The sequence below is a fragment of the Lissotriton vulgaris genome, unplaced genomic scaffold (genome assembly GCF_964263255.1).
Source record: "Lissotriton vulgaris unplaced genomic scaffold, aLisVul1.2 SCAFFOLD_532, whole genome shotgun sequence".
NCBI classification, from domain to species: Eukaryota; Metazoa; Chordata; class Amphibia; order Caudata; family Salamandridae; genus Lissotriton; species Lissotriton vulgaris.
The window spans coordinates 610131-637071 of NW_028245496.1; the positions used below are offsets into that span (position 1 = coordinate 610131).

Consider the following 26941-nt stretch of genomic DNA (forward strand, 5'->3'; position numbering starts at 1 on the left):
GCATTCCAGGGAATGTGTACCTATGTTGGTAATAATTGTAGCCTTTCCTAGATCTGGGCAAAATGTAAATGACAGAGGTCGGGGTCCCTCAAAGGCCTGTTGCTGTGCTACCAGTCTCCGTACACATCGGGTCCAGCGGTATCCTTTGGTGGAGGCTTGTGTCCATTGGGGTGACCAATCCAGGAGGAGGCGACACGTCCAAGTGCGGAGGACTTTGGTGCAACATTTGGCCATTGAGGATTAGTCTCTCAAAGTGCCCAGAATTCCAGAAATGTGGCTACAAACTTGCCGGATGGGGTTTCTTCAACTTTGATGGCCCTGGTGCTGGGTTCAAGGGGGAGGTCACACAACTGACCGTTGGAGTAACTTCATTGGTCTGGTGCAAAGGGGCGTCTTTTCCTCATGCCATGAGTCACAGGTGCAGTCTTCTCTTTGCTAGTTCAGGCAGGCGTTGTCCAGCAGACTGTGCAGCCTCTATTCCCAGATACAGGGATCAGCAGGGCAGTCCTTCTGTCCTTCTCCCCAGTTCTAGTGTGATCTGATGTTCAGGGTTCCAGGGGTGCCATATTTATACCTAGAAAGTGCCCTGGGGAGGATGATGAGGTCACTAGCTAATGGGCTACCAGGATCCCTCCCGCCTGGGATGATTTCCAGCTGTGTGAGGCATCAAGCAATCTCAGGCTAACTGTGTTAGCCAATGGAGATACTAACTTTTCCACAGCAAAAAACAGCATCAGTTTCTACTTTCTTCAATTGCTTCGAGCTTCTCAGCACTGAAACACTTCTTGCAGGAGTATTCCCTTTATAAAATCTGTATTCAATTTTGGAAAAGGTGATGGACAGAGTTTCTGAATGATGCAGAATACTCCTACCCAGTCAAGAGATCAGGACTTGATCCATCACCGTTTTTTAGCTCACTGCACCATCCCAGCTTCAGAACCTGGCTATATGCAAATTAGTCTGTTCCTGTCCCAGTGCATGATGGGAACAGGGCAAACCAAACTACCAAGCCAATTCTTATACTGGGAAGGAGACAAGCTACCGAGGACCGGTTTCTGGTATTTCAGCCGTCGTCGGCCCGGCTTGCTTGACTCCTGATGGTGCAATGAGCTAGGGACTCACGTATGAGTATACCCTCCCACACATAGTGTGGATAAAATCAATTTTGGAAAAGGTGATGGACAGAGTTTCTGAATGATGCAGAATACTCCTACCCAGTCAAGAAATCAGGGCTTGAACCATCACTGTTTTTAGCTCACTGCACCATCCCAGCTTCAGAACCTGGCTATATGCAAATTAGTCTGTTCCTGTCCCAGTGCACGATGGGAACAGGGCAAACCAAACTACCAAGCCAATTCTTATACTGGGAAGGAGACAAGCTACCGGTATTCATTAAAAAACAGACATTTGTAAGACTTGCTGTTAGGGCATACACAAACTATATGTCCTACTTAATAATACACACCTCCCTGCCTTAGGGCTCCTTAGGCCTTCCTTAGGGGGGACTTACATATATTGTTAATGGAAGTTGGGGTGTATTGGTTTACATTGCAAAACTGAACTAGCAGTTTAAAGCTGCTCTTCCAGGCTGCAGTGGTGGGCTGGGCGATATTTTGTACACACAGGGCGGCACAACCAGTGTTGCAGTTCGGGGGACACTCTGCCTTAAATGCCCGAGGTACCCTTGATACCATATACTAAGGACTTATAAGTAAGCCAGCTTATGCCAATTGAGGGTATCCAATTCAACATACAGTTTATAAGGTATTAGAAAACTGGCACAGAGGTCTGGTTAGCAGGCCTGAGTGACTTCCAAGTAAAACAAAAACAAGCAGATTAAGTCCAAAATTCTGGGGGTGATCATGCAAAAAGAGGGTTTTCCCTAAAGGAGGTATCTACTGATATCATCAGGAAAACAAATGGGTTGTAAAAGCCTATGAAGAATAACTAAGAAGATACATTAACATAAAACTAACAGAAGATCATCTGTACTTCACATTAAGAGGCTCATTACGATGGCGGGAGCGCCATCGTTGCGGTGCTGGGACCGCCCGCAAGACATGGGGCGGTCCCACCACTGCAATTAGGATGCGCCCGCCATACTGGAAGGCGCATCTTGGGCTTTAACACTGCGGGCGGCGCTGCCGGCTGCAGTACCGTATGCAATGTTAAACATGCTTGCACTGCATTTCCCTGCACTATGTGGCAGGCACCACGCAGTGCCTGCCACTTGGTGAATGGAAATGCACCCCAGCTATTTACTCATGGGTGTTAAAACTTTGCACGGAAACCATACTTCACATACGTACCAATATACATGGTCCTAATACTACAATAGCTTACATGGATACTTAAGACCAACTTTGCGACTGCAGAAAAACAGAGGAACCTGGGTGAAATCAAATGTGTTTGACAAAAGTTGAAAGGGCTACTCGTACAAATGCAAACATCATGACAGTAAAGAAGTCTTTCTTTCATAAATCACATACTTGTCTTGATTGGAGGGATTCAATGGAGCAACAAAATTAAATATTTCTCCCTCAATGCTATGTAACATGATAATTTAACAATACACACCAGATCTTTATCTGAATTTGAAGATAACCTGGCATCATCCACAGATGCACTTAATGTTTGAAACAATCAATCAAGGGGGGATGGAATCCCTATATCCACTATATATATATAATGCACTATAAGGCAGCCTAGTAGCAGATAGGACATGCAATCCTTCAGAAGGACAGCTTGAACTTAAAGATGAAGACCAGGCAATTTTATATCAGAATATTACATTACAGCGAGTATCTTGAAATACAAAGTCTCTTTTGGGAAAATACAGAAAACTAATAAACAGATTGAGCATGTTCATGGTTGGAGGTAGCCTCTATACAGAAATACCAACAATGATTTAAAAAGTGTTCATAAGCAAGTACTCAAAAATGCCTGCTCCCTTGTAAATAGAGTTGAAGACGCAACTGGAAGAGTAAGGTGGAATAATCTCTGCATTGTTGGGATGCCGGAAGCAACAGACCTTGAGAAATTCTTGGATGCTCCCTGATTACAAAGGGGCTCACATTGTGTTCTTCCTGGATTGTATGAGAAATGTGCAAAAACTAGGGCACTCTTGTGAAGATGTGAAAAAGATGAGTAGCGTAATGAACATCCAACACATACACCTTTTCCCGGAACACTGCAAGTGATCTTTAATTCCATGTCTGTTCTACGGCACGCCCAAATAAGCCTGGGACTGGGTGAGCAAGTAAAAATAATCTAGCAGTTGGCAGAGATTGGTGCAGACCGAGTAGACAGGGGATCCTACAGTAGACTCATGCCGCCCACAACGTAAGTTGATAACCTCATGCCCTACAAGGTGGACGAAGATCATATGATCAAGAACATTGTAGATCCTCTTGATCCAGAGGATTCCTCTAGAGACAACGAGGAGAATGTGAAGCAGGCTCCCTCTAATGGGGTGAGGGACTTCAGCCATTACATTTAGGGATATTTGGGGCAACGGGTTGAGTTAGAATAGTAATAGTGGTAATTCTACCCAAGCTGCAGCTCGCGAACTAAAAAACTCCGCTGCACTACGCAAAGCAGGATTTTCTTGCACTCCGAGCTCCGCGGAGTGCAGAAAACTCTGCAGAACTTCACGAACGGAGCGGAGTTCAATGACCTGGCCTAGTATACAAGGCACATGGAATGGGCGGAAATTGAAGGTAGTTAGTATATATGCACCACCTAGGTTGCCGAAGAGGGCCTTTGATAAAATAGGCCCCATTTTATTGGAATCAAATGCATCGAGCCATATAGTGGGGGGCGATTTCAATGATCTAATGTGTTGTAATCTGAATAGATGGATGCCCCCTGTGGGGATTTCACAAGCACCCATGTGTTTGGCACACTTTGTCCATGCTTTGGGCTTGGAAGACATTTGGCGACTTAGCACCCTACAGACAACCAGTTCTCATAATTTTCGGGAGCACATAAAACACTCTCTCGACTAGACTATTTTTGTCCCATAGGTGGAAACACACTCATACAGGAGGCAGATTACCTAGCACATTGAATATCAGATCACTCACCTCTCAGAGTGGTACTAGGTGACAAAGTCCAACAAAAATTACCATATTGGAAGCTGAAAGACAGAGGTTATGTCTGGGAGCAGAGTTAAACTGCCCAATATGTTAAAGCTAATACAAGTTCCACTGAGTCCTAGGTAACACTGTGGGAAGCCTAGAAGATGATACTCGAAGAAAGGGCCTAAAAACAGTACAGCACAGAAAAAGAAGCGTAGGGTTTGACAAATGACTGATTTGGAAGATAAAATCCTGAAATTTGGAGGACTCTTTTCTAAACACAGGATCACATGTACCTAGGAAAGAATCACAATCTGATTCACGACGTGGCTAGGCAATATTATCTGTCTACGCAGAGCGAGTTAAATGAAGTGGGAAACAAAACTGGTCACCTACTGGCATTGCTGGCTGTTGAGAAGAAGAGGCTAGAAGAACAGGCAAAATATGGCTGGAAAAGGGGATGTAGCCAAGACCAACTGCGCAGAGGCTCAAGGACTTGATACATACCACAGGAGACTATATTGAGCCAGAGGTTCTAGTTGTAAAGGGGAAATAGTGACATTTCTGGGTCACTTGGAGGTTCCACACTTGGGAGAGGAAGACAAAGCATTCCTGGAAGAGGACCCTACACTGGAAGAGATAACAGCAGCCCTTAAGGAAATACAAATTAGAATGATGCCCGGTTCCAACTGGTTTCCTGTTGAATAATATAAAAGACTGCCTTCCTTGCTAGTGCCACATCTTTTACATATATTTATGGAGGCTAGAGAGATGGGTCAACTATCACTAGACCTCTGACAAACAGTTATTTCCATTACACAATAAAAGGCAAACACAGTACCTCGTATAGACCCATTTCACTTTGAAACACGAAATGAACAATTTTAGAAAACGTTCTGGTTACAAGGTTAGGTAGAGTCAAATCAACATTCTGATATCAAGATCAAGTTGGATTTATGCTGGATAGTGCAATTTATTGTATGAAAAAGGGCAACTCAATAGTCCCTTATGGGCTTGGGTATCAAAGTACATAAACTGCAAGGTTAAAGTCTGTTTTAGATGTCCTTTTGTGGCATCCTGCATTAATTAGTAATATTTGCATGGAACAATTAGACATAGAAAAAAGAAAAATCGCACAGATTGGTATATATACTGGTTTAACGCAAAAATTATATTAAAGCACAACAAATGCTGGGCTTCAATGAAAAATGAAGTCACATCATACATTGACAATGTGTTATCCAATAAAGGCTACAGTGTTCCACATTTACATTTGTCAATTTATCAGAAACTTATTCTCAAGTGAGAACAAGAGAATGTTCATCTTAGCATTAAGAAAGAACATGTGCGGGTTAAAATATTTTCCAACAGAGAGATGGGCTACTCGTCGACGTTTCGGTCTCAAATTGTGTCAATCCATGAGACCACCTTCAGGACCATAGTAGTTAATGGAGATACAAGAAAGAGCCCACTCTTCGTAAAAGAAAACTTTGTGAATAGAGACAATGGAGCATTGGGTTACATCTAGTTTGGACGAGAGAGGTTTAACCAAGGAATAAGAAGAAGGTCTCAATAGACGTGGACAATGTCCTGTTGTACTTTACAGAACCTCAGAGGTCAGGCTGGGGAATGCTTTCAAATCTTTAAAAGAATTCAAAGAGAAGTCCGGGTACGACATGAATTGGAGAATGGCGGTACTGTATACATTTATTGAGTGTGAATGGGTAACTGGTATACTTCACATAGTGGTACAGATGAGAGGTTCATGTACCTGGGGATATATCTTACTCCAGACTCTCTGTGCTTCTTAACGGAAAGCTCAGAAGTGGTCCTACAGGACTTCCAAACAGATGCACAACATCAGCAAACACTTCCGCTCACTATATTAGGGTAGGCAGCAATCTTTAAAATGATTACACCAGCAAAGCTGCTGTATGTGATGCAACACACTCCCTTTGCAATCCCGGATTCGTTCTTTCTGTGACTAAAGAAAAAAACTCCACACATTACTAAGGGATGGAGGCATGCCTAAATTACAATTCAGGCCATGTGTCTCATACTCCCAGATAAATGGGCATACTACTGGGCTTCCCAACTCCAAGTTATCAATGATTGGGAGATGGCAGGTAGTCGGGACCCTAGAGAGTCTCCCAGTAGAGCAACACACATCTCCACTACATATATGGGAAAATAAGTCAAAAGGAGCTATTGAGCCTACAAAAGCGACACTACCTGACTAGGACAGGATCCCCAGGTGTCTGGCTTTCACAAGAGACATCACACTATAAAGAAATGCTGAGAGAGGTAGCCAAACAGTCAGGTTTCCAGCAAAGGGAATTATTAATAAGATCCAAATAGGAAGATATCAGGATTAGTGAAAATACACCACAGAAAGAATATGGACTGTCCAACACTCAGGTGTACAAATACAGACAGTTTAGACACGCTCTAGGAGCTGCCTGAAAATACCCCTCTGGAAAGTGGCGTTAATATGGACGAAATTGATAAAAAGGCAATGTTGCTAATTTACAACAGGACACCCTGCAGAAACTGGTGGTTCACTGGGAGTCCCTTAGAGGACACTGATTTCGAGGGAGCTAATAAGCATCCGAGGTAAGTAGCCATAAAACAGAGGTTGCAGTTGATCCAGCTAAATATCCTACAAAGGCCATATTATAACATAAGTGGACTTCACAAAATAGGTAGGGCCCAAAACTCTACATGTCTAAAATGTAAAGTGGTAGTTGGTGAGTTTATTAACACAATCCGAGGGAGCTCTTGGACTCAAGCTTTCTGGGGAGACATAACATCGTAACTGGCTGCAATCCGTGGTCAGGTTATTCCTTGCTCCCCCCCCCCCCACTCTGTTGTGCTGAGAATCGGGAGAGAAATGAAAATTACAAGAACCTATTTAGCATTTTGCATGTTGGGGCTGATTCTAGAAAAGAGACACTGCCAGGGAATGGGGAATGCCTACATCCAGACTAACAGAAATGGATGACAGAAAAAGCCAGGGTATGGACATAGAGAGGGTGGTCTACATGGGATTTGGATGCCTGAGGAAATTTGATGAGGTCTGGGGCAGATGAAGAATATTTTATGGTATTGATGATGGGATGATCCGTCCCTTGGAGGGTAATGTTAATGAAGAGCTGCCTAGTGCTGATTAACAAAAGAAGCTACATTGGCTGTGTATGAGGTAAACCTGTAATAGAAGGTTGTGCGATGCATGTTAACCAAGTGTGTTAATACAAGATTTTATAGTTTCTAGTGGAAAATTAACCATGTAAATTCCCAAAAAACAATGATTTCACAAAGAAGCGGCCTGTACTTGATAACATCTGTAAAGATCCAAAAGATACATTTGTATGGAAACACACTACTAGGTATATTGACATTTAATATTAGTATTCTAGATCCTGGGTTTTCAGCAAAAAAAATGCCAAATTATATGTGCCAAGGTATTAACTTCACAATCCCCCTTCTGACAGAAAACTGAATCAGTTTATTATTGGTACCTCGATTTATCTAACATGAATAAACCATAGTAGACAGAGTACCAAAGGGTATTTAGTAGTGTTGCTTCTTATGTACAAATAGCTCAATGCTTACGGTTTCACAGTTTAAACATCTCGTCTCATTTGTCAGAGTGCCCTGGAAGATGTCATGCACCCAGGTGGGTTCGGGTTTGTTCTCTTCCGGTTCATTGGCATTGCCATTCTTCAGTTTTCCATTTTGCTTCTCCTGCTTCTTCTCTTCCTGCAGGATGTCTGCCACAGTGTTTAGCAGGTAGTTTAAAAATTCATGTGCATCTTGTTGCATGTAGTTGTCAAAAAGATCTGTGTAAAGAAACAAACAATACGTTTATTTTGTCTCAAGACATCGTTTAAGGCATCAAAAAGGAAATCTTGAATGGAACGACTAAGTTCATGAAAAAAACGTTTCCGTCCCCCCCGTTACCTGATAACACCGCTATGCGAACTGTACAGACCCCGATCCTACACCCTCGAGGCGGGAATTCACATGCCCTCTGTTATTCTCCGTCCCCCTTACGGAGCACACTCACTGTATCCCAGCCTGATGACCTATTTGATTGATCTGTACTGTTTAATGGAGGAAGTACCTAATTACACCAGTTTATATACAGAAATGTTGCGCGCATGGCTGACCGTGGCTGAATGTTGACGCCGCACCAGCAGTTGATCCACTCTGTACCCATGTTCTATGATGCAACAATAAAAACAAATTTACAAAAAAAAAAAAAAGTTCATGAAAAAAACGTGACGCAAAATAAACAAGCATTTACAATGCAATAGGTCTCGCAACTGCGAGTTTTGGACCTATTGGCATTATAAATAGCAATGCCTTTTATAACAAGCATTTACAATGCAATAGGTCTTGCAGCATTAAAGTTTGAGTTACTGGCATTGTAAATGACAATGCTTTGCATTAATTTTTTGTTTAATTTGCAATTATGCAAGATTAAATATAAGGGCCATGCTCAAAGCGTGGGGTTAAGGGGAGGATTAGGTTTTTCACGTTATTTCGAAGAAACAATGTTGATTGATAAAACTGAAGTATTTCCGTGGGTATGACCGAATACAAGCTTTCAAAGAAATGTTTCAACCCCACCTTTCACGGAATTGTCCGTTTCAATGTAATGTAAAGCAAATGGCACTTCAGATTGTGTTCAATGCATGAATTTGAATTTGAATTTGAATTTTGAATTTAAAAACATTTATATAGCGCTCTACTACCGTGCGGTTTCTTGGCGCTTTAGGACTGCGAGGGGGGTGGCAGGAGCGGAGGGGGATCAGACCTTGTAGGCTTGGGAAAAGAGCAGAGTTTTAAGACCCTTCCGAAACTCTATGTAAGAGGAAGTCAGTCGGAGTTCGGTCGGGAGGGAGTTCCAAAACGCAGGGGCGAGAACTGCAAATTTTGTTCCTCCGGCCTTTTTCTTACGGAAACGGGGGATGGTTAGCAGGGCCTGATGGGAGGAGCGGAGCTCTCTGCCAGGTGAGTAGGGTTTGATGGCGGAGCAAATGAACTCCGGGGCGGTGCCCATTTTGGCCTGGAAGGTGGTACAGCCGAGTTTGAACAGGGCACGCTCTTTCACCGGCAGCCAGTGCAGTGCCTGCATTAAGGGGGTAACCCGATGGAATTTAGGCAGGCCGTGGATCAGGCGGGCAGCCTGGTTCTGCACTAGCTGCAATCGGCGAATGGCGTAGGCTGGGGCGCCGTTGTAAGTGATGTTACCATAATCAAGGCGCGAGAGCACCATGGCCATCACTATGATTTTTAACGCAGGCAGAGAGAAAAAGCGAGAGATCTTCCTAATAGTTCTAAGGGAGAAAAAACAAGAAGAAACAACTGAGGAAACCTGTGAGTGAACGGAAAGTGAAGAATTGAGGAGAATGCCAAGGGTTTTGACCTTGGGAACAGGAAGCGGAGGGACACCAAGTGAGGAAGGCCAGTGGGAGGGGGACCAGGAACTGCAGCCACCTCCAGTCAAGACTAACTCCGTCTTGTCTGGATTGAGTTTGAGGTGGTTGCAGTTCATCCAGTCCTGGATGAACAACATGACGGACTGGACGTTCTGGGAGGAGGAAGGGGAGTGGGAAAGGTTGAAAATTAGCTGGAGGTCATCGGCGTAATTAAACACCGTGACCTCGAGCTGCTGTAACATAAAAATTAGGGGGTAGATGTATAAATTAAACAAAAGAGGGGAAAGTGAGGAACCTTGGGGGACTCCACAAGCAACCCTGCGAGGAGCAGCGGTGAAACCAGCTAGGTGAACCGCCTGAGCCCTGTCGCTCAGGAAGGACTCAAGCCAAGCGAGGGCCAGGCCCTCGATGCCCGCCGCCTTGACACGGGTGAGAAGGGTGGAATGGTCCACCGTGTCAAAAGCGGCAGACAGATCTAGAAGGATGAGGGCCTGCTGACGATTAGTGTCGATGCCCTCGCGTAGGCTGTCCATCACTGAGGTCACCACCCTCTCGGTGGAGTGGAGCGGGCAGAAGCCCGCCTGCCTGGTAGAGAGGCAGTGGTTGGTTTCCACATAGGCGCTCAGGGTGCTGGTCACGTGGGCTTCTAGAACTTTACCCAAGTAAGGCAGGAGGGAGATGGGGCGATAGTTGGAAGGGGAGGAGGGATCTGCACCAGGTTTTTTTAGAATGGGGCCAAACATTTTACTAGCACTGTAGTCGTCATACATGCACCGAGAAGAAACAGATCTAACAATTCACAGTCCTTAAAAACACAAAAAATAAATGTGTGGACAATGGCGCGCTTTGTAATGGGACGCTAATCACAAAATACCAGTTAGCGCCTCACTATGCTAAGCACAGACTTTTAGCTCAAGTGTTTTTAAGCCACGCCTTTAATTACATCGGCCACGCCCCTTACCCCATTCTAATGAGGAAGGCTGCCACGGCCCGACAGACACACTAATGTGGAAAAATTTTAAGCTAACCGTCGAACCTTCTCACTGCCAGCCCAAACCCACTATTGCTCCAAAAGTATTATCCCTTATGTACTTGCAAGGGTCCGTGTGCACACCGAATCGCACCTATCGTCACAGTGCTTGTTCCCTCAGGAACTCAACAATTTGAACCAACAGCACAGGTGCACCACACACCAATAGATCAATAGGAACAATTATAAAGTCCATATCCAATAAACAACGAGAGAAGGATTCTTCAGTTTTTTTTCTCTTTATTCCATTTCCATGTTAGGTAAAAAAAAACACAGTGGAACTGGAATAAAGAGAAAAAAACTGAGGAATCCTTCTCTCCTTGTCTATTGGATATGGACTTTATAATTGTTACTATTGATCTATTGTTGTTGTGTGGTGCACCTGTGCTTTTGGTTCAAAGAGACACTAATGTGCTGGGCAATTCCTGACATGTGAGTAGCTGCACCAATCCGATGAGCCTTTCAACGGCGCCCCCATATGCCAGTTATGATATCTCCAACGACTTCAGTAGTGTCAGAGATCTGAAGTTTCCCAGCTCCATAAGCGGGCAGCTAGTCAATGTATGACTTGAATTCCTTAATTTAAAATGACACGAGCAGGACCGCAAATCCCAGAAAAGAGAATTGGACAGAAGGTGCAACTCGTTCACGGGCCTAGTAAACTACGGAGCTCGCTAACCAAGTCCGCCTCCGACACATAAAATGTATGTGAAATAGGTTCAAAGGCAATCTTTAGTTACAAGTCACCAAGGAATAGACGTGGCCAAACTTCGTCGACGTGGTTGCACGCCCGCCTCCTTGTGGCCAGCAGCTGCTCAATATCTTTCGCCGTTGGGGCGAGCCTTCCTCGGACCTCCTAAGGGGCCACGGCGCCCCCTTCATCTTCCATGCCACCGAAAGGGTGTGTCCCCGGTCACTCACGGTCACTCACTGACTGCCACGCCTTGGAGCATGTCTCCATGCCAAGGGCCTGCCAGCGTTCCCAAATGCCAGTTGTATTTCTGGAGACACGCGACAACAGGTGCCCGCGAGAGTCACACCGCACTTTGCAATTTAATCAACGTGAAGTTACGGAATTCAGTTTTACCTCAGCCTGCCCGCTCGTCAGCATATCGCTATTAGCTGGACTTTCACATGGTGACAATGCTGGCCGATGACTGTGCTGTTTACTCTTGAGACAGCTGATGGGCACGGCGCGAAACATTGCAGCGCTGTGCGCAACTTGCAGGTCAACTTTTAGAGATCCCTGATGTGGCGTAACGGCCAGAGCTGGGAAACTGGGTTCCAGTTTTGGCGTCTGCTCAACATCCTGTGATTCTGAGCTATCTCCCTGAGTCTACAAAAAAGTTTAATGTGTCCTTGTTTAATGTAACTAGTGCTCCTGTAAAGCCTTCCAATGCCCTGGGGTCAAGTTTGCGCTATATAAAACTGCCAAACAAACACAGCATTTCAATGTTTCACGCGTGATTCAAATGACATTTTTCCCTATACTATTGTAAGAAATTATGGCCCTTGATGATGACGTCCTCTATCATACCCCAAACAAACTTGAATATGTTAAAATAGGCAATTATGTCTCAGAAGTCACACTTACACACTAACGCATTTCAGAGTGTGTCATTGCTCCAAGCCTGGCAGTTGGCCTCTATACTTTTAATATTTGTTTTGAAACAATATGAAAAATATTACGAGCTGGAAGTATCATTCTACCAATATGGTTATGGTTCTCCACCGTATATAACAAGCACTGGGGCACAGAAGGGCCTATGCTAGAAAATACCCGCCTTCACTTACCAGCAAAGGTGGAAGGTGTGTCCGCAGTGAATCGCCGCAACCTCCCTCACGTTATCGAAGTAATCCGAGCAGATGGTGCACAAGGCACGGATCGGCATTTTAAACATGGAGAGCAGGTCTGAGAGAAAACGAAACCTATCGTGGTACCTCGAAGATCAGAATTAATATGGGATAATAAACAATGCCTATTAAAATGCAAGCCATGCAAATAAGGCATAACATGTGGGCCTGCTGCTTTCCGCAATCAAAACCCGCGTGAACTGGTATTCACCGGCACCTTTTCCCTATTAAAGTTCAGCAGGTTTCTATTAATGGGGGTGGGGGGTGTTTGAAAGAGCAGCCTGTATTGCACCTGGTAATTACCTGCTGCGGTAAACTTCGCACGTGTAACTGGCTCCTTAAACAAACAGGCGAAATCGAAACTTTCCGTGGGGCGGGACTTCCGGCTTCGGAAGCCCGCGCACGCGCCCACGGAGAGAAGCCGCGCCCACGGAGAGAAGCAGTGCTGGTGACGCGGGGTTCCCATGCCCTAGAGAGAGCCCCGCGGTGGCGGCTGAAGTCCGGAGTGGCGGTAAGTGGGCGGGCGCTCGGTGCACTTGTGTGTGTGTGTGTGCGCGCGCGCGTGCGTGTGTGTGTGTGTGTATGCGACGGCGGGGGTGGGTTCTCTGTATGTGTGGGTGCGTGCGTGCGTGCATGGGCGCTCGTGTGTGTGTCTCTGTTTCTGCGCATGCGTGTGTGGTGTTGGTGCTTCCCAGGAGACAGCAGCTGAGCGCGTTCGCGAGCGCGTGGCCCGCTGAAATCGCCTCCTTGAAGAGGCAATGCGCGCGGCCAGGTGCTGTCTCTTGGGAAGCACACTCAGTAACAAAAGATCTCCTGGCGGACACAGCGCTAACGCGCTGTTACGCCACGAGACCTAAAAAATGAAAAGGGATTGTTATTTAGTGGAGAAGTGTGGCTCAGGGGTTAGAGGCGGCAGACCTGGAGCTTGAGTTCGGCCCGGGACCAGGGTTCAATTCCCCGCCTCGGCGGGTCTTGGGCTCAAAAATTCCACGGACTCGTTAATTCTCGCTCCGGTGCCTTCTCGACTCACGGGTTCACACTCTGCGACTCTGGGCAATAGCTAGCTTAATCTCCACAACGGCCCCTCGCGGTGGGATGCCTGGCTTTCACCTTGTGGATACCCTGCCAGGGTTATCTCACAGGGGAATACCAGGACGGGTTCCCTAAGCAAGCGCTGAGATGCCCCAGGGTAAGTAGTGCGCTATATAAGTTTCATTCATTTCATTACAATACCAAAAGCAACACCTATTGCATTGCAGAGCGCGGTGTCCATGAAGCCGGCGCCGCGCTCATTTAAGTAAAAAAAAAAAAAAGAGAGAGCGAAGTGTTTCTAAAGCGGGTGCTGCGCTCATGACTAAAGTTAAGTTAAATAAAAATAATAACCTAAGCACGGTGTCCCTAAAGCCGACGCTTGCTCGGTATTACATTTTAAAAAATAATAAAACAAACCAAGGAAGGTGTCCCTGAAGCGGGCGCCACGCTTGTATTCAAGTTTGAAATGAATAAAAAACAAAAAAAAATGAAAACTAAATGCAAATTACGTTAGGAAGCAGCCGCCATTACCGAAGATTGCACCCCGTGCGTGCTGTGTCCCCTAATTAAGTAAATAGTTCTCGGAACTGGTAATGAAAGCTCCGGAGTTAGGACACATTAAAAGATAGTGTCCTCATGGGCGGTAACAAATGGCGACAAGGCGGTAACAAGGAGGGACTAACAAGCCTCATAATGAATCGGAAGCCAGCATTTTATCAAAGGACAATGACACCAGCCAATGAAAAGTAGGAGCGTAGAGTGGGCGAGACTTACACAGCATACTCCACTATTGCATTCCCCGCAGAGCAGGCAGCGCATGCGTGCTGCCGCTAGGCTCGACCTAAAAATGATGTCCTTTTGCTCGGTGGAGGCATATCAAGTAACACATTTTCATTTCTACGTACTTAAAATATTTTAAGTTAACAAGAAGTTCTGTGAGAATATGATCACAGACTGCAACATATTGTCTCTTATTTTCAAGGTGGGGTTCCATATCTTGATTATATTTATGACTGATATACTTTATCATACACCATTCACCTATGCAGAAAATGCATAAACAAGGTCTCTGAGAAACTGCAACCACATAGTAGGCAATATCTCTCCAGTACAAATGCCTGGCATACCCCCATGCAGAGACGAGAGAAGATGAGGACCCAGGTGGAGTATGATGGGGGGTCCCATTGTGAGTAAGATGGTGGAAAAGTCAGTGAGAACGAGGAAGGAAAGACGATGAAGATAAGTGGTGGGAGAGAAAATTAGCAAGGGGGATATGAAGAAAAAGCCTAAAAGAAGTGGAGGACTTGGAATAGGTGATCACCCGTGAAAGGAAAAGGAGACAAGTTGAAGAATACATTGATATAAGGGGGAATGATGTGGAATGAAAGACAAAGGACAAAGGTGGAGGGTGAAGGCCGCAGTGCCTCTAGAAATCGTAAGTAGGATTCAGTGGTGTTTCTAGGGAGCACTCAGGGCACACACAGACCTTGCAAGGCCAACCTATAGTGCTAAGAACAATGCTAACTTATTTACATATATAAATATATTCATAAGTAATACTATTCAGTGTACTTTAATTGCAAAATCTTCACCTCAAAGTCAAATAGGACTCCCTCTCACGTGCTATGTGTTGCAGGCTTGATTTACGTCATCGTTAGCCACAGGTTTCTCCCTTCACTGTTACGCTATGTCTTTCTGCACTAGAATAGTTATGTACGCAAAAAAACAAACCAATATTAGAACTGTCAAAATGTTGTTTGTCACAGCAAAGATAATGATAATGATGATAATGATAATGCTATTTATAAAGCGCCCAAATACCAAAATGATGTCTCGGCGCTGAAAGAGACTGAGGAAATTAATTGGCAGGGAGTATGAACTCTCCTCTCCCCTCCTAGGCAGGTTGTTGGGTAGAACATTAAGTTCTTCAGGACCCAGAGCTGCCAATTTAGCACATCCATAGCGTAATTTGTATTAAACATTTAGAAGTTATATGATTGACAATGCAACCTATATCAAAACAGATTTTATCTACCGGAATTAGTGATAAACATTAAATATAGCTTAAACAAATATCGAGCTCATACAGTCCTTCTGAAAATTGGAAAATACAATGGCTTGATCAAGACTGTAATGGACAATCAGCTCTCTTAGAAAGAAGGTACTGTCAAGGTCCTGCATTGCACACCTTTGAAGCTTGTGATGAAATAGTGCTTCAGCAGCCACTGGGATGTAACTTCTTTTGTGATGCTATGGATTCTATGTCCGCCACAAAGGCGAGAATAAAGTGTCTTCGTTCTTATCATGAGACTTAACAGAACACGAATTCCCAATGCAATAGGTCTCGCATTACTGAAAGTTTAAAGCTATTGGTGTTGCACTATTATTTGCAATGCCAATAGGTCAAACTTTCAGTAATGCAAGACTTATTGCATTGCAAATGCTTGTTTAAGGTTGATATTACCTCTGGGATCTCATAATATTCTTTAACAGTAGGACAGTGGCCTGTAGAAAAGGGCCTAAATGTTCCCTCTTCAGATAACACGGATAGATGCTGCATTTGCGCATATGCATATGCTCTCAATCAAAAGATTTTCTCAGTGATGAGCGGTGGGGCAAAGCACATTTTCAAATTCCAGTGTAATGTAACATTAAATGTATAGATAGAGAGATACACTTCTTTCAACTAAGTTTAGCAAGTGCTGACATACATTAAAGTATACATGTACACATTTTCATACATACACACACAACTGGTCAAAAACCACTGCACACCCCACTGTTTACCCACCAACGACCTGTGTGGTTTCCAGCTGCAGTCCTGTACAGTGCAGATGTGTTTATATATCTGTGACAGGAGGGGATGGAAGTAGAGGGGACGGGCTGCGAGCAAGGAGTCCAGAAATAGCCAGAGCTGGTCAACCAAAAGAATCAATTGGTGATGTCCGCTGGGTGGAAACCAAGCACCGAAAGGCAGGACATATGCACAATATTAACCATCCAAAGACAAGGAATTTTAAAAAGCAGGTCAACTAACCAACCAAAAGCGGTGGGCGTGACCAAAGTCCCCAGTAGCCCATATACCGATTACAGCATGCTTTACAGAGCAGCGCATGTGCTGCAAAAGTTCAACCTAAAAACCAGGATGCGCTCAGCGGTGCCAGGCACAGTGCCGGTGACGAGAGACAAGTCACTGCCGTAAGCCAGACAAGCACAGTAGTAAATGATAAAAGACTTCAGTTAAAGAACGTGCACAATAGTCAAACACATAATAAACACTTGAATGAAGTTTCTGAGCAGTAAAGAAAGAAAAACACTTTTTTGTGATGAGGGATTTTAAACAGGACCTCTGTTGTGATTTGAGTATTTTGTTAATGTGACTTGTAGTTTTCTTTCTTCCTGTTCTTTTAGGATATGAAATGTCATACTTTTGTAAAGCGTGTGTTTAAAATGAAGACAGATGTAAAAACAGTAATACAAGACTGGCATTGGCAAAGCCAAAAGCTTTTTCCGATGAACCCGATTAGCTTTGTTAATGTTTTTAGCTATGTTGAACTTCATCGCAGCTGCTGTGCACTAACGGCTAAAAAAAGATTTCAAAAAAAGATTTCAAAAAATGTAAACGGAACAAAAGACCTACTGAGGTGGTGATGTGTCATTTTGTAGGCACATGCTCAACATTTTGGAATCATGCGCTCAACATAAACGCACGCACTTAAAAAGGGCACTGTTATTTACCAATCATTGGCCGGCTCTCGTCTCTGAGCATCAGGGACAAGGCAATCAGCTCCTGAAATCTTTCCTTTCTGACTGAGAACAAATTGTCGCCCTGAATTAATTTAATTCAACTCTTTTTTCTTTGCCATGTGGGGATACCAGGGCTCATCATTGAGCCCTACTCCTTTTAATATTTCTGTAACCCCATTGGCTAGATTGATTACATCTTTTGGCTTTGAAGTGGTGTCCTATGCGGATGACACCCAAATTGTGGTGTCAGTCACTAGTATTCTGAACGGCACTGCGTCTAGATTTCATGACTGCATGCCCCAGATAAAGAACTGGATGTCTCACAATTTCTTGAAGCAAAACTATAGCAAGACAGAGGTGCTACTTTTTGCCCGTAATTCTTCCTTCTGGTTGCCTAGTTGGTGGCTACAAGATTTTGGAACACTGCCTCTTCCAATCTGAAATGTTAGGAATCCAGGAGTTGTTTCTGACAGCAATCTTTCTTTTGAGGGACAAGTTAATACAATCATATTATTATTTTTTATAACAATGCTCAGAAAAATTCAGCTGTTTATTCCATCAAACGTACACAAAAATGTGGTCACCACTCTTATCTTGTCAAAATTGGATTATTGCAATGCTTCATTTACCAGCATTAAGAACAAATGCTTACATAAGGTTTAGGTTCTCCAGAACACGGATGCACGCCTGATCTTAGGAATTCCAAAGTATCAATCTGTGGGGAAGGGACTAGCCCAGCTACATTGGCTTCCTGTCAAAAAACGATTCTATTTTAAGGCCCTCTGTATTGTCTTTAAGTCATTACATGATATGGGACCTAAATACTTTAAACAAAGATTTCAGAGGTTCATTCCCAGCAGAACTTCTAGGTCAGCAGCTGCTCTTAATCTGGTGGTTCCCAGATTCAAGAAAGCCAAATGGGTCGGTTGCAGCTTCATCACCTGTACGGCAAAACGTTGGACCTCGATGCGAGCTGAGCTAAAATGCAAGCCAGACTTGCTCTCTTTCCGCAAAGCCTTAAAAATGGGGCTATTCAACATCTAGAAAACCATTTATCGTGATCTGTTCGGTTTCCTCTAGAAGCACTAGGGCCTAGACATCCATGGGTAGTAGAGTGTTTTACAAATATAATTTTCATTTCATTTCCCCCAAAAATACTCGTAGTCTTTTATGAGTATGACTACATAACCTGGTCAAGGCTGCAAATGAATGCCAGAAACATGCCATCCTAAGGCAGTCCTGAAAAAGTATAGGGACAAGAGGAGGATGAGCCTTGGACTAATGTGTGCTAGAGCCTCCTTTAACAGTAAATGGTCTCTCTTACATGATGGGTCCAAAGTCAACTAGGAAAGAGTTTTTTTATTCAGTTTTTCTTACACAAGAAAACACAAATGTAATGTGTGCGTTGGGAAAGAGGCTAGAATTCTGAAAACTAAAGAATATGCATTTATATGATTATTGCATTACATGCGGACAGGCAATGCAATAGCCAACAATAAGTGAAAGTAGTGTAAACATCCAACAGAAAGGCATCCCTATAGAAAACTAAATGGAACTGTTATTCACTGCCAAGTATTGGTAGATTTCCCAAATAAATAAAAATGTGTTTTCAGGTGCTTTCTCTCGCGTTAGACACACAAAAAAGCACTTCAAAGCCTCATCAGGGGAGTAAGTGCCATATAAATGCAATTACAATTACATTTCATTACCAGCGTTAAGGACTTTAAAGGCAAACAAAAGTAAAAACAGAAAACGCTTGGGCATTAATATATTTTGCTATCTGTTCAGGCCACTGGGCAGGCAGCCAATGGGCCAAGGATCTTTTGTTGACATGCTATAAAGATAAAATCATGGTCTCTTCATGGGCTAAATGACCTACAAATCGAGCATTCATAAAAACAACAAGCATTGCCAATAGGTCTCGCCTTTAAGACCTTATAAGTGTTTAGCCATGCAACAGTTGATGTTGTTACACCAAGGATATTGTGCTGGATAACTAAACACTTTTAAGGTCCCAAAGGCGAGACCTATTGGCTATGCCAATGCTTGTTTCTCATTGCAACCTACAACTCCCTCCGTCTTTGACGCAACACCCGAGAATGGTGAAACGTTGACACTGTGATGAGGTGAAGTTCTCGCCACCATCTACGCTAATAGATCTGACGAGGTTTATTGGGTCAAAGGCCTTACATGATTCTTAGACGCCGGTAGGTGGTCAGATTTGTAGCTGTTTGTACACTCTATGGGCACTTCATTCACATCCGTAGCAATGCACCATAAGTACCAAAGCTTTACATTTTTTCTAAGAAAAAGAAAAGCAAAAAAAGACAGCGGAAATCCGCCACAGCGAGCAAACAAAAACAGGCGTACAACTAAGAAGAGATGCCAAAGAAAACGAAAAAAAAAGCACATATGTGCATGTAGAAAAAGATCAGGCTGTGGCCTCCAGGAAGGAATATTTGTCCTCTCTCACAGTCCGTACAATGTGCCCTTTATACATTTACAATCTGTCGTTCTAGTTCCAAACTGGCCACCAGCAATTGTTAACCAAGTACAAAGGCTCCCAGGGTTTTCCCTTAATACGTCCGGAACTAGGTACGGTGCAAACTAGATTGTCGCTGAGGAAGGGGCCATCAAGGTCCGCTGCAAACAACTGATGGGAGAACTGCTTGAAGCACCAATCAAGCATACTTCTAAGCACTATTTAAGTAGCCAGTCTCTTGGTTGGTCTGTGTGCTTGAAACACCCTCCTAGCTACCACTTAAGTGCTTTACTCCTGCACCACACATCTACTGGTATATCAAATGTACCACCCCGCCCAAAGACAGGATTTATCAACACACCCTCAAGTGTTCTTACCAGTAATCAAATTCTGGCTTACTAGTGCCCCTCCTCCCAGATGCTCCCATCATCTCCTCAGGCAATGTAAGAGTAATAGTTATTTCGTTGTCCACATCCCTGCCTTGTGGAGTGCTCTTTCACCTTAGGCTGAAGTGCACTTATGGAAAACAAAATATACAAATTTGCTCCTGTAACAATTTCAATGAATGGGACTAGTAGAAATGTCTATCTGTAGCTCTAAGAAACGTTGAATTCACAATAAATTAAGAACTTGACGTCCGGGCACATCTTTTGCTTTTACCCCTGGAGACTATTTATTTTCAATGATTCAGGAGTGATCGCCCTTTTCAGAGGAGGCATTAAGAACCTTGGTGAATGTGTCTTGGGAACCGATCAAATACCCAGCTTACAATCGCCTGCCATGATGTGGAGAGCTGGCAATGTAGGTTTCAGTTTAGCGCTGCTTATTGTGCCGAGCCACTTCCCAATGGATCACCGATGGAAAATGCATCTGTTTCTCAAGTTTGGCAGAGCACGTGGATAGCATTTTAAACATATGTATATACCCTCAGTCCTAGCATGCTAGGTTTCAGTTTAGCGCTGCTTATTGTGCCGAGCCACTTCCCAATGGATCACCGATGGAAAATGCATCTGTTTCTCAAGTTTGGCAGAGCACGTGGATAGCATTTTAAACATATGTATATACCCTCAGTCCTAGCATGCTAGGGCTTCCTTTCATTAGAACGGAGAGTGTGTCAGCTCTTCTCTATGGGGTGTATTACTTTTATTAGGAGGGCACTGGCTCTAAGCAACTGCAGGCACTCAGGAATAGATAGTCTGTTTCGTTTCACACTTTCACATTACGCATCTACGGTCTATCCAACCAGCATCAACATACGATTTAGTGTACATTACAGGAGGCATTTAAATCACAACAGGGGGCGCACTGGCTGCATTGTTTTTCTGAGACCACCGGTTTCCTATGAAGCAAGATTCTCCTTGCATACACTAGGCAACTGAACAACTTTACGCCCATCACTAAGTAAACTCACTACGTACAGAATGTAACCACAGGACACAGGGCTAAACTGGGCATACGTGCCAGGCCATAATCACGCCAGACGGCACTGATGGTGCCAATAGAAACACGTCTGATGATAACGAAGACGCATTGTCATGTAAATATATCACAATCCGGATGAGAAAGAAGTTTGGGAGGTACAATATTGCAAAGTATAAGTGTTACCAACACAGCTTGATTTTAACATCTGTAACTCTAAAGATAAAGAGTGTCGATGTCCCCGCTACACCATACAGACTTGAATAACTTTGAATGAAACAAACAAAACATGTACCTAAACCTCCAATATTTCTCATATGACGGATACACAGCTGCTGCACTCAGAAGCAAATGACAGCGCGCCTTGCACTAACGCCCTTGTAAGCGTGCTGTAGAGAGAGGGCAGCAGTGCCCCTCGTATCAAAGCATCTCGAACAAGTGGAGCAAAGCCTGCCCCTTTCATCAAAGAAGAGCAGCGTGGCTGGAAAACCAGTGCACTGGGCTGGGGGCCGCAACAAAAATCCACACACAACTATCTTCCCTCTTCCATCACCCCACTCGAAAACTAACATATATGTTCCGCTCGAGACGCCCCTGCGCACAGACAAACACCATGGTTAAGAAGGAAGCCATACTCACAGCCCTGCCGCTGTCCGGACGCGGCGCTCTGCGCTGAGGAGACGCGCAGTAACGGCGGGACTGGTCCAGGCTCACAGAATTTAATTTAAATTTGATCTTTATTGTTTAGTTAATTAAAACCATAACAAATTTCCTTTACAATACTCATCCAAAGCTTAAAAGTAAAATCACATTGATTATATTCAATTAAAAGATAAATAGCAACATGGTAAGATCCGAATCATACATCTCCGGAAAGTGAACTAAAATCGATACAAAATGTCAAAGAAGCAAAATGTTTTAACCATAGACCTGATAAGTCTTTGCTTTCAGGCGTTTCTCAAAGGTCAGCAAGAACTTTACCATCTTTGCAGTTTATTTGTGGGGACGATGAATCCATGCCACCGATTACTGCAGTCCTGCAAGTGCGTAGTCTCTTAGCCAAAAAGATGTTCTTAAAGAAGAGTCTTCGCTCCGCATTCAACATCTTACAGTGACATATGATGTGAATTAAGTCTTCTTTTGTATTTCCACAAAGGCAACAAATAACAGAATCAGTATACTTCCAGACAGGCTCATCGGCCTAAGTTGGAAATTTGCAGAATCTCAAGGCCATCAACCTTTTTTTGATAATAACGGAGTAGGTTGTATCCAAGCAAGCCGCTGGTGTGAGTGATTTATAACTATTGATAACAGCCCAAGAAAGAGAACGATGAGAGAAGATTTTTGTCCGTGATCAGTGAATGAAATTTCGCGTCTTTATTTAATGCCTGTTTGAATGACGTAAATGGCAAGTTTTAATACCAAAGCTTAGTGCATGTTAACTCCAAAGCACTAGATAGGAATTTGTTTGCCTCTGATTTTTTTTGCGTTTCTAGTTCCTGCCACAAAAATTTGTTCAGATTATGATCAATGGCTTTCTTCTTGATCTGATACCACACCTTGATACATGAGTAAAGTCGACCCAATGACTCGTTTTTTAATCCAAATTCAAGGCGCATTTGCACCAGTGAAGCAGAATTGGGGAGACGTAAGACCTTTTTGTAGATTTTAGTGATTAAATTGTTTAAAAGAACAGAATCCTTGCCATGCATAGCTACGCTGGCATAAACTAAGGTGGGCAAGGCTTTGTTAGCAATCACAGTTAGTAATGGTTTTAACGATGGACCTTCCAATTTAGTTGCCAAGGTACTGAGTGCAAATATTAAGGCTCCTGCTCTGTGTGTTAAGTAATTTTTCTGATCTTTTAAAGAGAGCTTATCATTGACATAATACCCCAGGTATTTATAATTTGCAACCTTTTCCAGCTGTTTTCCTTCTAGCCAGATATTATAGTTTGTTGTGCGTCGATTGGTAATTCGCATTATTTTGGATTTGGATAAATTAAGAACCAGCTTGTTTTTGACAGAAAAGCTGAAAGAGCTGTTAGCAACCTAGATAAACCGACTTTTGCAAAACTCATTAGCACGATATCATCGGCGTATGCCAAATGTGTCAGTTGTAGGTTGCCTAATTTTGGATAATGAGAGTTACAGGAGTTTAGCTTGCCAAAAGATCCGAAATGAAAAAATTAAACAAATGAGGAGCTAGGACACAACCCTGTTAATTTAGCCCACAATAAATTCCCGTCCACACTATCGAAGGCCGCTTGCAAGTCTATAAAACACAAGTTCAAGTCCTGTTTGGTACGCTTGCATTTATCGGCTATCATTGTGATGGCTAAGATGTTCGATGTTGTTCCGATCCCTTCTCTGAACCCAGTTTGATTGATTGGGATCAGTTCTTTTTCTCCAGACCACTTAACAAGATCTTTTAAGTGCAGCGATGAGAAATATTTAGCTTCAACATCCTGGAGAGCTATTAATCGGTAATTAAGTGGGCTGGTTCTGTCTCCGCCTTTATATATAGGCGTTATGATGGAGCCTTGCCAACTTTACGGGAGTCGGTTGTAGGTTTGCACGTCTGTGAAAAGTTTCTCGAGCAGTATGCTCCAATATTCCGGTGCATATTTATAGATAGCTTGCGGGATGCCATTTGGACCTGGAGCCCCATTACTTTTGCCCTTTTTCATTATTTTCATTATCTCCTCTGCGGAGTTAGAGCCGTAAGTTGCATCTAAAAGTGAGATTTTACGCTGACTGGTTGATGGTATCTGACTGCAGCATTCTTCCTTTTATTTTGATGTTCCAAAATGAGTGCGTTCCCAGGGACTTTTTCTAATCTTTCTTTAAATTTTGACGAGAGAAAAGTGGCCCATTCGCATTCCTGCACATTCGAAGTTATAACATTTCGAGGTCTTATTAACTGGTTTATAATTAGGGCTCCCAGTTTTATGGTATTTATTTTTTTGCCATTTCCGTCTGTATTTATCCATATTTATTTTTTGGGCATTTTTTCTGTATTTATCCACATTTATTTTTGCTACACGCAAAAGACGACGCTACAGCTAGTATTTTTCCATATTTATTTAAAGTGACAATGCATGATTATTTTCAGTAATATATATAAATAAATACTGCTGTGTTACAAAAATATTGAAAACACACCTCACTATACCAAAATAATCGATGTAAACACATTTAGAATTTGGAGGAGTGTTCCTGTGCGCTCTAATGACCTGGCAAAAGAGGGCACAAAAAGCTGAAACACATGCTGGTTCCATATTAAAAAGAAATTACATGAAAACTGTAGTTAAGCACTCCTTTAAAGACATGTTCAAGGTCATTAGGGCCAGACTCCAGAACAGAGCTGGCTCTATCAGGGGGCCCATGAAAGATTAAAATAAGGCAACATTTCAAATTGCTGTTTAACTGCAGGGTAAGAGGCCACAGGGATGAATGGGCATGCAGAAGATTTCGTGTGGTCTGGAACTAAGGTGCTGACCACGAGCAACCAAGGCCAATGAAAATGATAGAATAGGGAAATACCGTGTCGAAGTAAATTAGTATAATGTTTATGTATAATGGTACCAGTGTTCTCTTTTAGTAACATCTTTATTTTCCAATTTCTTTCTATAGATAATGCCTCTAAAATCAACTCAGCAGTCAAAACATTAATGTATCCCGTGGGGAGTACCAGAGGCGCAACTAGAGTAAAATTTCAGGAGGGGCTAATCAAAATTTCGGGGGGTGGTGCTGATTGTTCCAGCAATTGGCAGAGTGAAGATGCAGGGGCTCTAAGAAGGGGTGAAAGAAAAAACAAAGCCTTGTTAACATCTAAATGGTCTTCTAAAGACCTGTGAAGTACTCTGTTGCGGCTGTGAGTGAGCATGGAAAGCTGTCTCTGCCAGGCTGACAAACACAAAGGTGGGGGGGGGGGGCTGAAGCCCTTTGAATCCAAAGCTTGTTGCGCGCTCGTGGTGTACAGTGAAAAGGCGAAATTCCAACCTTTCCTAAACCGTATGCAAACAGCTTTTCCCCTCAGCTAAATTCTCCATGTATAGCACACTACCTTTGTAAATCAAATACACATGCTCTGATGAACTGGGGACCCCTTGCTCTTTCCAATTCGACCCACTTCATGAGGGTGGCATTCCCGCACAATGCAACCGAGAGGCCAGAACAGAACAGACTCTGTGCCTGCACCACCAGCGGTCGTCCTTCTGATCCTGGCCGACCTACACTGCCTCTAACATCGATTATGGCCGCTAGTGATGGAGGAAGCAGGCTGAATGGGGCCTTAGAGAAACCTGCAAGACCCCCCTCCACCCACCTCCCCCAAGAACCTGTAGTCGGCCCCTTGCCCAGTGGAGGCCCAGAGGACGAGTCAGGTGTGAAGGCAGCCCAGTAGTGAGACGTCGCAGGAGCTGGGCAGGCCCGAGAGATGAAGAACAGGCCAGGCTGCCCTCAGCGCCGGAGGTTAGACATGTGCACTAAGGAGGGCCCCGAGAGGGAGAAAGCACTGAGCAGATCGGGCTGCGGGGCCCGCCACGCAGAAGGTGAGACAGCCCTGACAGTGTAGTACAGTGGGTGGGGATGTTGTTAGTTTAGCTGTGGCACAGGGGTAGCTCAGCTGCATTGTGGTGCAGGCGCTATGGCAGAGGTGGCACAGGGGACGCTGGAGTGCAAGTCTGGTGTGTGGTGTTTGTTTGCTCCCGCCCTCCCCCTCCCCCTTTGACCTCAATGGGAGCGTGGAGAGATAACTGAATTCGAGCACGGCAGCCCTACAAAATTTGCTAGTATTTTGCCGTTTTTACATATAAATACAGACAAAGAAAACATTGTTTTCCGTCTGTATTTATATGTACAAATCCGTTTAAACGGAAAACCGGGAGCCCTATTTATAATCTTCCAAAATGAATTTTAATTCGGAAGTTTGGCGCTGAAGAGCAATTTCATCCAAAAGCTCTCGTTTGTCCTCCTTTTAAACTCCCAGACCGTTTTTTTGTATAAATTTCTTTTTGCGAGAAATGTATCCAGTTGACGTACGTCTTTGTCATTCGACTGCCACTTCTTATGTGTTCTACGCAGATCCTTCCTTAGGTCTAACAGTTCCTTTGGTAATTTGCTATTTGGGCCGGCTCTCTTGGCCTTAGTAGCTTGTAATTGCATTTTTGACTTTAATTTCGCGAGGAAGAGAGACCATGCTTGTATGTTATTCATTGGGGTGTTACCTAAATTATGCAACATATCATCTATTATTGTGAACCACTCCGTTTTATTAGAGTTAGACCAATTTATGCGCTTTTGATTAGTTGTGCACAATTGTCCCTCCGGTATATGATATGTTTGGAATCTTTCCGTGCAAATATTGAACTTAATATGTTGCATCGCATGATCACTCAGGGGTGAGTATTCGATGTAAAAACTTTTTATTAAGGGGATTAATGATAGGCTTACAATAGTGTAATCCAACGTTGATTGTGCATGCGGGCCGTAATAAGTTTTCTTCGGTGGACGATCTCCATCTGTCCTGCCATTCAGAACGCGCATGCCTTTGTACTCTAATTCTACTACCAGAAGTGTGCCAAGTTGATCCTTTCGAATCCTTACCCCTCCTTGTATCTGCTGTGGAATGCTCCAATACATATTATCTGCGGTTAGTATTTCGTCTTCCTCTGGGGAGTAAATCAGATTTGAATTAAAATCGCCAGTTAATATTATGTTCCATGAAGGATCTAAGGTGCGAAGGTCCATTATTACTTTACATAATAAGGCATTTTTTATCCTTTTCACTCCTAAGGTTGGTTGTGTGTAATAATTAATCAGGATTGTTGTCATATTGTCGGTTGCATTTC

The 26941-nt window shown here is 43.6% G+C and overlaps 1 protein-coding gene across 1 annotated transcript in view; it reads right to left on the reverse strand.

The window, feature by feature from the left end:
* Positions 1-26941, reverse strand: part of LOC147666400 (ubiquitin carboxyl-terminal hydrolase 46) — a 186355-nt gene that overhangs the window by 91334 nt on the left and 68080 nt on the right. The window contains exon 4 of the mRNA XM_086949090.1: positions 7692-7918. Coding sequence (XP_086805216.1) covers positions 7692-7918 — 227 coding nt within the window. The remainder of the gene's footprint in view (positions 1-7691; positions 7919-26941) is intronic.